At 32.0% G+C, this 13,382-nt stretch overlaps 1 protein-coding gene across 1 annotated transcript in view; it reads right to left on the bottom strand.

The window, feature by feature from the left end:
- The window catches only part of LOC115996605 (probable serine/threonine-protein kinase WNK3), a 7,513-nt gene extending 4,358 nt beyond the window's left edge, over positions 1 to 3,155 (bottom strand). The window contains exons 1-4 of the mRNA XM_031235917.1: positions 2,830 to 3,155; positions 1,990 to 2,217; positions 1,406 to 1,629; positions 1,088 to 1,245 (exon numbers count right to left, since the gene is read on the bottom strand). Coding sequence (XP_031091777.1) covers positions 1,088 to 1,245; positions 1,406 to 1,629; positions 1,990 to 2,217; positions 2,830 to 2,837 — 618 coding nt within the window. The 5' untranslated portion in view covers positions 2,838 to 3,155. The remainder of the gene's footprint in view (positions 1 to 1,087; positions 1,246 to 1,405; positions 1,630 to 1,989; positions 2,218 to 2,829) is intronic.
- Positions 3,156 to 13,382: the final 10,227 nt, after the last annotated feature.

The following is a 13,382-nucleotide window of genomic DNA, read 5'->3' as shown; positions in this document are numbered from 1 at the left end:
TTTTTTTTTTTTTTTTTTTTTTTTTTTTTTTTTTTTTTTTTTTGAGGTGGTAAAAAGTTTATATGCCCGGAATTGACAGCCCATATTTTACCCTTCCCAAAATATTGGTTTTCATGGCCTAGCCATGGGGCGCCCTCTTACCCATATTTTAGTTTCCTACCTGTAGCTTTTTCTACCCATGAGAGGCATTTCAGAGTCTTTTGGTAGAAATGTGGACCCAACTTAAACAATTAAAACATTTTTTCTAAAATTTTTATTCCATGCAAATTTGTTATTTAAACTGAAATCAAATCTTCATTGCCATTTTTTCCTTATTGTGGAACACACACATAAATATAACTTCATGATATTATTCATAATATTGATAAAATACTATAAGTATATCACTATACTTCATAGGGCTGTTTTTTCTTTATTTAGGATTCTACATTTTTTAAATTTTTGATTATTACTAAATTATTTTCCTTTCCATTTTTAGGTACTACTGCTAAAATAAATTTTGATGTCAGAACTTTTTGTTTATGCTAATTATTGAAATGTATTTGTGTTTTGGGAAAGCAAAAAATGATAGAATGGCTTTGTTTTAAAATTAAAATTGCAACATTTTCATTCTAGTGCTACGTTGACTCAACTACATTGAGAAAATATTAAAATGGAGTAAAATAGTATTTCAAAATGAAGAACTACAAATTTAAACTGAGAACCATGAATGATTTTAATATTTTTTGAAAACTGAAAAGAATAGGTAAATTCATACTGCCAAAATTTAGTTTAGCCCAAATTTTAATTGCCCATGTTTCATCCAAGTATCCAATCCTCCCATCCGCCACATCTAGTAAAAATTTATGCATTCTCTAACTCCATTTTCCATGATTATTGTCTAGAGACAACCAGAAGAGTCAACCATAGCTGTAACATTTTCCATAGAGCTATGATATTTTAAGTCACTTAAAATACACAACCTAGTAAAATAAACATTAGAATAGTAAGGCAAAAATAAATAAATAAATAAATAAATAAATAAAAGGCAAGAAAAAATACGATGGATTTGTACAGCAAACAAAAAAAACAGTTTATGAATGCTTACTGCTGTCACTTTCTTGAATATTTGAGCAGCATTGGCACACTCAACATATGGATATTCAAAAGTCACAAGCTCCAGCAAGCACATACCAAAGGCATATATGTCTACAAGTTCATTATATTCCTCCTCATAGAGTTCTGGTGCCATGAACTCCGGTGTGCCTAATAAAGGAGATGGAGCCACTTCAATTTGCTGATAGCTCAAGAATTATGTATAATGAGCAAGAGTCAACAGTTCAACCATTTTGTTTAAAAATTTATTCCCAAACAAAATAAATAAACAAATAACAACAATAAAAAGAACAGAGGTTGAAGAACTCACCAATGACACTGTGAGCAGAACGAGCCTTACGCAGAATGGCAGCCAGTCCTAAGTCACCAATTTTCACCTCACCTTGGTTACCATTTACAAATATATTGTCGCACTTAAGATCCCTATGAATAATTGGAGGATCATGGCTGTGAAGATAGGAAAGCCCCTCTAATATCTGCCTAGACCAATTCTTCAATGCTCTCACTTCAACCTTTTTATGTTTTTTTCGATACCTAAATAAGCATACAGAAAGGCAACTTTCATGAATTGGAAGTGAGATCTGTATTATACTCGGAAAGTAGAAAGTCAAAGAAAAGTGTCAAATGCCAATTATATTTATACCCTATAGATTCTGTGATTTTTTTGAGAATCATATGGTTCAAAAATATATAGATAACCCATTTAAGGTTTTAACACCCTGCACGATATCTCCTAAATTTACCTTTTGATAATTATTACTATGGGGCAGTTTGCAGGGTTTAAAAGTCAGAAATTTACAACCATGTGCTAAACCATAGGGATGTGAATTGGTGAAACCTCAAGAGGTATCCTGCATTTTACCACAACAATAAAAATATTTCACTTCAACTTACTGCCTTAAAGTTCCTGAAGTGAATATTTCAGTAATGAAGTTGATATTCTCATTCTTTGTGTCAACCCATGAGTTGTAGAACTTGATAATGTTCTTGTGCTTGAGAGTTTTCAGCAAATGGACTTCAGAATAAAGACGCTCCAAGTCCACAGAATTCTTCAGCAAATCCGTGACCTTAACCTGATTCCATGCCACTTCAATTCCCTCCCATTCATCAAATGCTCGATATCTGTATTTCCAAACATTAAGTCAAGGATTATCAAAGTTGTGTGGACAACAGAGAATTCAACAAAGGGAATTTAATACAAAAGTAGGCCCATTTCTGAATGACGCTAACTCGCAAAAGGATACACTTTCTTGAAAGCTCCTTTTCCTAGCACCTCTTTGTACTGCAAATTGCAACACAATGCACTCAGATCATTAAATGTACGGATTATTTACAGCTCAAAGAAAAAACTACTCCCAACTCCCTGAAAACAAATTCCTCCATTATGCTGTCTAGTGATCAAACTGAGATCATATAAATTAAAGTGGACCCATATTGATTTAAATAATTTAATATAACACGAGATTAAGGAACTGCATTAAATATAAAACTGAAGAAAAAGCCAAAAAATGAAAGTGTTCAGTTTCCAAATTTAAAATTTACAACAAGACAAAAAAAATCTGCACGAGCATTTTAAAGCCAACAAGCAGGAATACTTCTCTCACGACTAACAATCCAGAAAAATAAGCAGATACGAAACTGAAAGGCCAGGAAAGGGGTAACAATCTGATGCGCACAGAATTCAGAAGAGAAAATCACTACAAAAAGGAAAAAACCAATAATAAGTTTACTAACCCGACCATAGCGACCGGAAGGATCGATCTCAACGAACTCGGGTTCGGATTCAGAATCTTCAGGTTCCACCTCCGAACCAGAATCCTGGAGCATTCTCTCTATATTTCTCCAACTCAATTCAAATCAAATCCACCGACGGAAATCCAAACCCTATATTCGCCTTCCTCCAAAAATCCAGATCAGTTCAATTCAAAATAACACAAATCCGAGCAATTAAATTGAAACTCCAGATTATGAACAGAAAATCCAGACAGTTGGAGCAAATTATCTCTCACATGTATGCATATATTGCGTATACAAATATAAACGTATTATATATATAAATAATATATAATTGGATTACATACACAGATCAGTAATCTCAGAAAGAAGAAGATGAAGAAGAAACGTATAAAAGAAATGAGGCATGTGGGAAGGCCATGGGTAGTTTGGTAATTTCATCCTAAACAGGAGCGAGTCAGCTAACTGATTGTCACCCAACAGCCTCTTTTCCTTTTCTCTGGACAAAAATGGAAACATGAAAAGTCAACGATCCACTACCTTTAAAATATTTATTTTAAATTTCCATAATTTTTTTTTTTGAAGAGACCATAAATATTTTTAATAATACAAAATTATTTGCAAAATTAACAATAACTAATTGTATGGGGAAGGAAGACCTTAAAAAAAAATAACTAAATAATTTCATTAATCAAGCAAGCAAATGAACAATATTCTCAGGTGGAGTGTCCACCCAAACCTGAGAAACAGACTAAGAATCTGTCACGACGATAAGTGTATGCGTTACGTGGTTCGCTGACCGACTCACAAAACTAACTTGATATGAAGGTAAAGAGCCTACCAAGGCTAAACAACCATCATAAACAAACCTAAGATACGAACTAACAATACACGATTAGATAAATTCATACATAAGACCGCTAACAATAATTAATTGCATGGGGGAAGACCTTAAAACTTGTCGATTTAATAAATCTTTTATCTGTTTGAGCTTTTTCATGAATAATAATGAGATATTTTTTGTTTTATTATTTTTGTTTTATTATTTTGGATTTCATAAAATGATTAAAGTTAGTCAAATATTAAGAATGTCGATGTTGTAAGATACTTTACAAACTCTTTTTTAATGTGAAATTAGTAAGAGAATTTATGAAAAGTAAATTTGATTCAAGTATTACTATTATTTAGAAGGAATATGATTCTTACTCTTATAATCTGGAAGCCCCTTCGGGATCTCACACACACCAAAAAAAAAATATCCAAAGAAAGCTTCTGTCTCTTTTTTTTAATAAGAAAAAAAAAGTCAACAAAACTATCATTGAATTAGATCATGGTAGAAAGTTCAAGAATACATCCAAGTGGGTTGTCAGTTCAATGCAAAATCGAAGCTTGAGAGCTCGAGGCTCTTGCAAGTGCATGGGCTATCTGATTCGCCAAGCTTCTAATATGGCACACCCTTATATTCTATAAGGACTAAACGAGTCCAATACACTCCTAAATGACTGAGCCTACATGCGCCATGTCCTCTCCCCCCCCCCCCCCCTCGATATACCTTGACACAAACTGAGAGAGTCTGATTCCACAATGCGTGCTATTAATTATTCCTCTCTCCTTAATCCATTACGGTACGGTGCCTCCTTACATGCGATGGTCTCCGCCAAGTGAGGGTCAAGGATACACTCCAATGGACCACTACAAAGAAAATTATTACATTCATGGATTATTTTGATGAAATTGGTTGACCTCACCTTAATTGTATTTCTTCCATTAAAAAAATGACACATCAAAGAGTGACAATTATAGATATCTCTAACATCGTCGTATTTATAATAATGAAACTTTCACTTTCATTTATTTCATTATGTCATTGTTAGATATCATAACAATTATTAAGTGAAATTGATATTGTATTTATTAAATATGAAAATCTTACCATGCTGAAATTGTAGAATGGCAAATAATTATAACTCTTGTAATAATTATAATTTTATTTAAAAATATTTTTTTCTAATTGTAATAGTAGATACAATATCTTTTTAGTATTTGTAAAATTATATTTTTCGTATTAAATATTAATTAGTTCAAATAATTATAAAGCAATGCTACATCCCTTTCTTAATTTTATCTCATAGTATTCATTTTGATAATGTTTAATTGATTTTTTCTGTATTTGAATTGATTAATACAATATATTATTTTTAACATAAGAAATAATCAACTAATTTACAAGTAATAAATAAAAATATAGAATTGTTGTCACCAAAAGATAAACATTAAGAAATGCAAAAAAAAAAAAAAAAAAAGAAAATATAAACATTAAGAAATAAAATTAGGGGAGGACTGTTTCTACAATTATAGTTATAATTATATTGTATTTGTGAGTATTTCGAAATAGAAATATTGGTCAGTCCAACATCTCCGGATCGAAGGCAACCAAAGGATATCGTAGTAATTTGATCCAAATACGATGTTATTCGATCCTGGTGACTTGTAATGATTAGGTCTAACCTAATTATCAAGCTATCTAAAATTAGATTTTTGCCTCTTTTTCTCAAAATGAATAATAGTCCGTAATAGGTTAAAAAAACTTTATTTAAAAAGGGTACTTTTATAAATTTTCAAAATGGAAACCCACTACTTATTGACAATTTATATCATGGATCAGGGTGTATGTAGCATTATAGATTATGAATTGAAACAACAAGGTACATAATTCATACTCGTAAAGTACAGAATTTCATAATACAAAACACAAAAAATCACAATACAAGACACATAGCATAGCATTATGGACCCAGATGAATTGAAGAAAACGAGGTACAAAATTGATACTCGTAAAGTACAAATTTTATAATACAAGACACAAAAAATTAAAACACAATACAAATACACATTTATATATTTACTTATTTTTCAAATCTGATTTGTGTACATAATGTGTTCGTAGATACAAAATTTCACAAACACAAGACATATAAATTCATAACATAAGACACAATTACTAAGTTGTTCCAAGTACAAAATTCATACTCATAAGATACAATTTCATAACGTAGGACACAAAAAGTTATAACACAAAACACAAATACATAAAACAGAGTCCATAGTGTAATGTGAACCTTGATCTATGGTATAACGATGGCTAGTTATTAGCCTATAAGCTAAAAAAAAAAATTGTTATTTGATTGGTTAAGGTTGTGTTTGGGATTACATGGGTTGGATCAGTTGGACTTGTCCATTACTATTTTCAACTTGAGTCGGTCAACTATGAAAAATTTAACATATTTTATCTTAATATAATTTTTATCAGCTAGAGTCATCATGTGGACTTCATCCAAAGTGCATATTCGGATAGTGACAACGAGCTTTCTGTATATCAAATGATTAGTTGGACTCTTATTCATTTTCATTTCATCTTGAGTAAATTCTTATTACTCAATTTATAAAATTTATCTTATTTTACTTGTCATATTTATTATTCAAAAATATAAAATAAATGCATAAGTTAAGAGTGGAAAGTGATAATAGAATTTAATATAATACAAATTTTTTATCGGCTAATATAATTACTACGTTGTTCAATTTTTTAAAGCAAACAAATTAATATCCATCCAAATGTCAGATAAATTCCATTCATCTAAAACTTAAAAGGGGTAAACAATTATCTATTGTATTTCTCTTTTGGTAGTGAGACAAACTCGTGACTTATGTGACAAATTTGCTTAAGAAGATGTTAGACAAAAATTTAATTTAAGACCTTCATATACAATAATCATGTTTCATACATTTGATTTTTAAGGTATTGTATTTTATTTTTAAAGTTTGAATTGTGCCATTTATTATACTTTCTTACAGGGCTGTCTCAATAAAAACTGGGGTCCTGTGCAATATCTTAAATTGGGCCCTTTTTTTCAAATAATTTGTATATGTAAATAATAGTTGTTCAAAAAGTTATTTTAAAAATTCTAAATATAAAATATTTTATAAAAAAAATACATCTAAATTTATTTTCTGAAATCGGAATTATTAAGTTATATAAAAAAAACAAGAATTATTGTAAATAAAAGATCAGAATTATTGTGTATTTGAGACATTATAGATTAATATATTTCAAATTTTAAGAATTATTGTATATTTTAGAAATTAATGTTAATATACTTTGAAATTTAAGAATTACTATTATTATGTTTCGAATTATTTTTAATTTTAGGAATTAATGTTAATGTAGTTTAAAGTTTGGGAATTATTGAGAAATTTAAACAGTAAGTTAATATATTTTGAATTATTATATATATATATATATATATATATATATATATATATATATATATATCTTCAGTTGTGAACTTCTGTTTTGATGTGAACTAGTGCACTAATCTTAGCCTTGCAGTTAGGGTGAATCTACGGTCCTAATTTTGTTTGTGATCTAAATAATCTAAATTCACGCCTTTACCTGTGCATTGGGTAATTGCTTTATTTAAGATTGTTGTTTAATCTAAGGGCATTTAGGTATTTTAGTTCCTCATTTGTCATTAGTAGCACTGAGTTCAAGGCTTCTTTTTTGGTTGTTTGTTTACCGCTTAATTTTCTAATGCTCACACACTGTATACATATGATATAGTTTTTTTTTTTTTTTTAAACATGTTGGGGCCCTGTGCAAAGGCCCTGGGCAGAATTGCCCAGGGTCAGCCCTGCTTTCTTATTTAAAGGGGGGAAGAATTCTTTTTGGTCCTTCCCATCAACCAAATGTGATTTTGACACATTTATTATACTTTCTTATTTAAAAGGTAGAAGATTTTAATTTTTTTTTTTACATAGGGAAAAAGAAGTAACGAATTACATTTTTTTGTTGTTGCCTAAAGGTATCCCTCTAGCCGATAGCCAGAGAACAAATCATCAATCCCAACGGTCAGCAGACTAAGTGGTAGGGACTGACCAAATGGTTTGCTCTATTCACGTGGGGATCAAACCCCCGATCTCATGCTTAAGGGACGAAGTGTTGAATTGAACCACCACGCCAACCATGCTGGCTAGTAACAAATTAAATTAGTTTAGTTAAAATAACATCAATAATATTTGTAAAAAAGAATGTGTTTAATTGGTCAGATAGTAGGCTTGTTAACCACAAGGTTTCAAGTTTGATTTTCTATGCGTGGATATATATATATATTGTTTATTGTCCTTCTCGGTTTGATCATGTCAACTATATATGAGCAATCTAGATTGATTTATCTTTTTGAGTTCCTTTATCAACTAGGGTCACAAGAGAGTTTTACCTAGAGCCCACTTATTAATCCCATATTGGAAGGTAATAAGCCAATGTGCAACCTAGTTTTCTTCCGTGGAAATAGGTGAGATGATGATACAACCCCACATCGGCTCCACAAGAGATTGTTGAGTGGTACTTAAGTTGGGGTCAAACCTCCACTCATGAGCTAGCTTTTGTGGTGAAGTTAGGGTCTTGGCTTGAGTGCCGTATCAGTTGGTGCTCTCATTAAAAGGCCGGAGTATGGTGGAAAAGGGCTACCTGGAAGAGGGATACCCGGTGCTTGATAAGGTTCAAAGAGAATCGAGAAGAGTCCAGAGTGAAAGCTGAAGCCATCTAAAGGGGAAAAGGGGTACCTGGTGCCGAGAAAAGTCCGAAGTATGAACCGTCTAGAGTAAATTGTCGCAAACGTCAGATTCTCAAGAAGTGGGCAATGATACGATCCCACATCGACTCCACAAGAGATTGTGGAGTGGTACTTAAGTTGGGTCAAACCTCCACTCATGAGCTAGTTTTTGTGGTGGAGTTAGGGTCTTGGTTTAAGTGCCGTATCAAATGATGAGTACACTCATTAGGCCATAGGCCACGGTCCACATTATAAGGTGAGTCACTAACATATAAACTCATTATACCATATTTTTTCAGCCTAAAAAATCATTACCCAACCATTGAGATTCAAACATGTAATTACCCATTTAAAATGAAAATAAAGGTGACATCATCCATTTGTCATGTTCTTATAATAAAATTTTCTTTCACCGTTTCAAATAAAAATAAAAATATCGGCCGTGGGCAGGAAAGCAGTCACACCATTCCCAATTAAGTGGAGAAGGTTGGCAGGCCACACTAAGCCAACAAGGCATGTGATATATATGCATAAATGTTAGGATTGGGGTTGTTGGGGAAACTAAATGAAAGTCTAGCCTTCGCTTTTCCAACTGGCAAATTATAGTCCAGATGTGTGGATCACAGTCTAAAATGACGCTATTTTAATGTTAAAAAACTATTTTTTGCTTCGCGCACATATTACAATAATAAATACTCAGAGGTAAGATAATGTATTTTATGAGTTAGAATAATGTACTTTATATGTCAAAATAATGTATTTTATGAGCTAGAATAATATATAATGTACTTTATGTGTTAGAATAATAAAATTTTTGGGATAATTTAACATAATGTATTTTATGTGTTAAAATGCATAATGTTAGATTGTGGTCCCACGTTCCACGCAATAATGATTGTTTCCAACTCATCTAATATAAAATGCCATATTTTTCCTATTTCCTATCTAATGTGATAACTATAATTATATAATTCGCAAAAGAAAAATATAAACATAAACATATAATAATAAGTAACAATTAATAACTGTTTTTATTTTCACTTAATGTGTGGGCTTTTGTAACCGTTTCACTTATTCTATGCTCATGACCGACCATTATTTGACTACTTTAATGGGTTAGACGCACCGGGTTAGATCCAGTACCTTGTTCAATTATCATGTCACCTAGTCGAGGCTTACCAGAAGATGCTCCAACAGGAAGATGGGCAAAAGAAGAAAGATTCTGGGCAATCATCTTTGCCTGAAGCAAATGCCCTCATCTCGGAGAACAATGAACTACTGGGTGAAGAGCTAGATGATTATGAAAATCAGGAGTGATAGTCCTGATTTTTTGTCACTCCCTTTATGAACATTCCTTCTATATTTAATGCCTGCGAGCACGGTTATGTTTGAACATTTTTTTCCTATCTAAATAAATTTATTCCATACAGTGGATCGTTTTAAGCATTATATTGATGCTCATTCTTTTTTTTTTTTTAAAGAAATATGGAAGATAGATCCACTTTATGCTTGGTTGATAGTGCGACCACTCACACTATCTTGACATATAGGACATTTTTTCACACAATTAATCCACACACCCACAATAATTTGACTATTATTGATTATGATAGAATTCTCATTGTGGACTCCAGAAGAGCATCACTAATATTACCTAAGGATACTTGTTTAACAATCGAAACAACCCTCCTATACCCTCAATCGAAAAGAACTTTGCTTAGTTTCAAGGATATTCAGTCAAACGGTTTCCATAGAAACTAAAACTAAAAACAATACAGAATTCCTTGTCATGATCCAAACGGTCAATAACCAGAAAAAGGAAATCGAAGAACCTCCTTTTTTATGGCCTGTATTATTCCTACTAGTTTTTCTTATGCGCGATGCGCAAAAAATAGGTGCCCAATATTAATATTTTATATTAAAATTTTAAATTTATTTAGATTTTAGATATTCAAATTATTTTAAATAATAATAATAATAATGTAAAATATTTTTATAAATTTTATATTTATATTTTAGGAAATAACTAACATATAACTACAATATATAATGTGTATATATTATTATTATTGAAGAAAATAAGAAAATATATAGTGGATGCATGTGCATGGTAACAATAGTGGAAAAGATAACGGAAGTTATAACGGTATGGATATATTTGTCTAATTGTAAAGTACAACTTTTATAGCATAATGTACAAAAAAAATTAACGGAAAAGACGGACATAAATGAATGGTATAACCTTCATTCACACTTGTGTGCCTGTTGTCCACTCATAATATGGCATTCACAAAATTCATGAGCCAAATCATTAAGTTGAATGCCCAATTCCTCGATTATCATATTAAGAACGTAAGAATGGATAATGCAAGTGAATTCACCTCGTCAGCTTTTGACGATTATTGTATGGCCATGGGGATTAAGGTGAAACATCATGTACCATATGTCCACACCTAGAATAGTCTAGTTGAATCCCTTATCAAAAGGATTAAGCTAATAGCTAGACCATTACTGCAACGATCTAGTTTATCAGTCACTTGTTGGGGACACGCAGTGTTGCATGCTACTGATCTAATAAAATTCAAGCCAACTGCATATCATGAATATTCCCCTCTACAACTTATACGTGGTAATGAGCCAGACATTTCCTCATTTGCGTGTCTTTGGATGTGCAGTTTACGTACCCATACCACCTCCACAACGTACCTCGATGGGTCCTCAACGCAAATTAGGTATCTATGTGGGATTTGTTTCTCCATCCATAATTAAATACCTGGAGCCCATGCATACAGACATATTTACTACTCGGTATGTTGAATGTGTCTTTAATGAAGACCATTTTCCGGCATTAGGGAGAGAGAAAAACCTAGCTTTGAAGAAATGTCAAGAAAATTTCATGGGAAGAAAAATGTGTCCAATATTCTGATCCACGTACTAATCAAACTAAACTTGAAGTTTAGAAAATAATAAACTTGTAAAAACTAGCAAATAATCTGCCATATGTGTTTACTGACTACAGATGAGTAACTAGGTACTACATTCCCGCAGAAAATGCTCCATCAAGAATAATTGTCCCCAAAGGACCAAATATTAACATTGACACTGCCTAGCGCTAGAAGCGTGGGAGACCAGTCTATGCAAAATATTTAAATCCGCAGAAAATTAAAAACAATAAACAGTCACAATCACTCCATAGCCATCCTGAAGATAGAGAACCTAGTTAAAATGCACGTGCTACAAATAAATCTAACACTAGGAATACATAATGCCTTCACTAAGACATATTAACAAATGAGAAAGACTTGGTTGATATAAATATATAATCTGTCATAAACTTTGTAGAAACAGGAGAAAATTAAAATAGAAATCTGACAGTCATTAACGACCAATTTACATATACAATTGCTCTTCACATATTTTTTTATAATCTGGATCCAGAACCAATAACTATAGTAGATTGCCGGAAGCACTCTAATTGGTTGAAATGGAAACAGGCAATTGAGGTTGAGCTCAGCTCGCTAAATAAGAGAAAAGTTCTTAGTCTTCTTGTACTTACCCCTAAAGGTGTAATCCCAGTATGATTCAAATGAGTATTTGTACGAATGATGAATGAACAGAAAGAGGTGGTCAGATACAAAGCGAGACTGGTAGCTCAAGGGTTCTCATAGAGACCCAGAATAGATTTTGAGCAAACTTAGTCTCTTGTCTTAGATGGCACATCGTTCCATTATCTAATATCATTGGCAGTAAAAATGAATTTAGAAATGCAGTTAATGGATGTTGTGACTGCATATTTATATGGGTCACTAGACATTGACATATATATGAAAGTACCTTAGGCATTTAAAACCCTATATGTAAAGGAAAAACAAATCAAAATATGTTCAACATAAAACTACAAAGTCATTATATGGCTTAAAATAGTCAGGAAGAATGTGGTTTTGTCAATTGAGTGAATTTATCTTAAAACAATGATATGAAAATAAAGATATCAGTCGTTGCATCTTTACAAAGAAATCAACTAATGGATTTTGTATTATATCTATCTATATAGATGATATAAACATTATAGGGACATGCAAGGATGTCAATAGGGCATGCTTGTGTTTAAAGGATGAATTTGAAATGAAAGACTTTGGGAAAAATCAAGGATGAATTTGAAATTAAAGACTTGGGAAAAACCAAGTTTTGTCTTGACCTACAAATTGAACACCTCCCTGAAGGGATATTCATATGCCAATCCGAATACACAGACAAATTATTGGAAAGATTCTACATGGATAAGTCTCATCCACTTAGTACTCCAATGATAGTCCGATCACTTGAAGTTGATAAGGACTCGTTCAGACCTAAAGAAGATAATGAGGATATTTTAGGACTAGAAGTTCCTTACTTAAGTGCCATCGGAGCACTTCTATATCTTGCCAACTGCACTAGACCTGATATTTCATTTTCAATAAACATGTTAGCTCGATTTAGTGCTGCTCCAACAAAAAGGCATTGGAATGACATAAAACATATCCTCATATATCTACAAGGCACAAATGATCTTGGGCTTCTATTTAAAATGGATCAAGACACCACATTAGTGGGATATTCGGATGTTGGTTATATATCAGATCCTCATAATGCTAGATCCTAGACCAGATATGTATTCCTTTGTAGAGGTACTGCTATCTCATGGAAATCAGTTAAACAGACACTAGTAGCTACCTCGTCAAACCACTTTGAAATCATTGCTTTATATGATACCTTAAAAGAATGTGTATGGTTGATGTCACTAATGCATAATATTTAAGACTCATGTAGAATAATGAGTATTAGAAAGACCCTCATCGTCCTGTATGAGGACGATGCGACATGTATTGCACAAATGAATAGTGGATATGTTAAAGGTAATCTCATCAAACATATTGCATCAAAATTCTTTTACCCACATGA

The sequence above is a fragment of the Ipomoea triloba genome, chromosome 11 (genome assembly GCF_003576645.1).
Source record: "Ipomoea triloba cultivar NCNSP0323 chromosome 11, ASM357664v1".
Lineage (NCBI taxonomy): Eukaryota > Viridiplantae > Streptophyta > Magnoliopsida > Solanales > Convolvulaceae > Ipomoea > Ipomoea triloba.
This window is presented reverse-complemented; position numbering and strand designations above follow the sequence as displayed.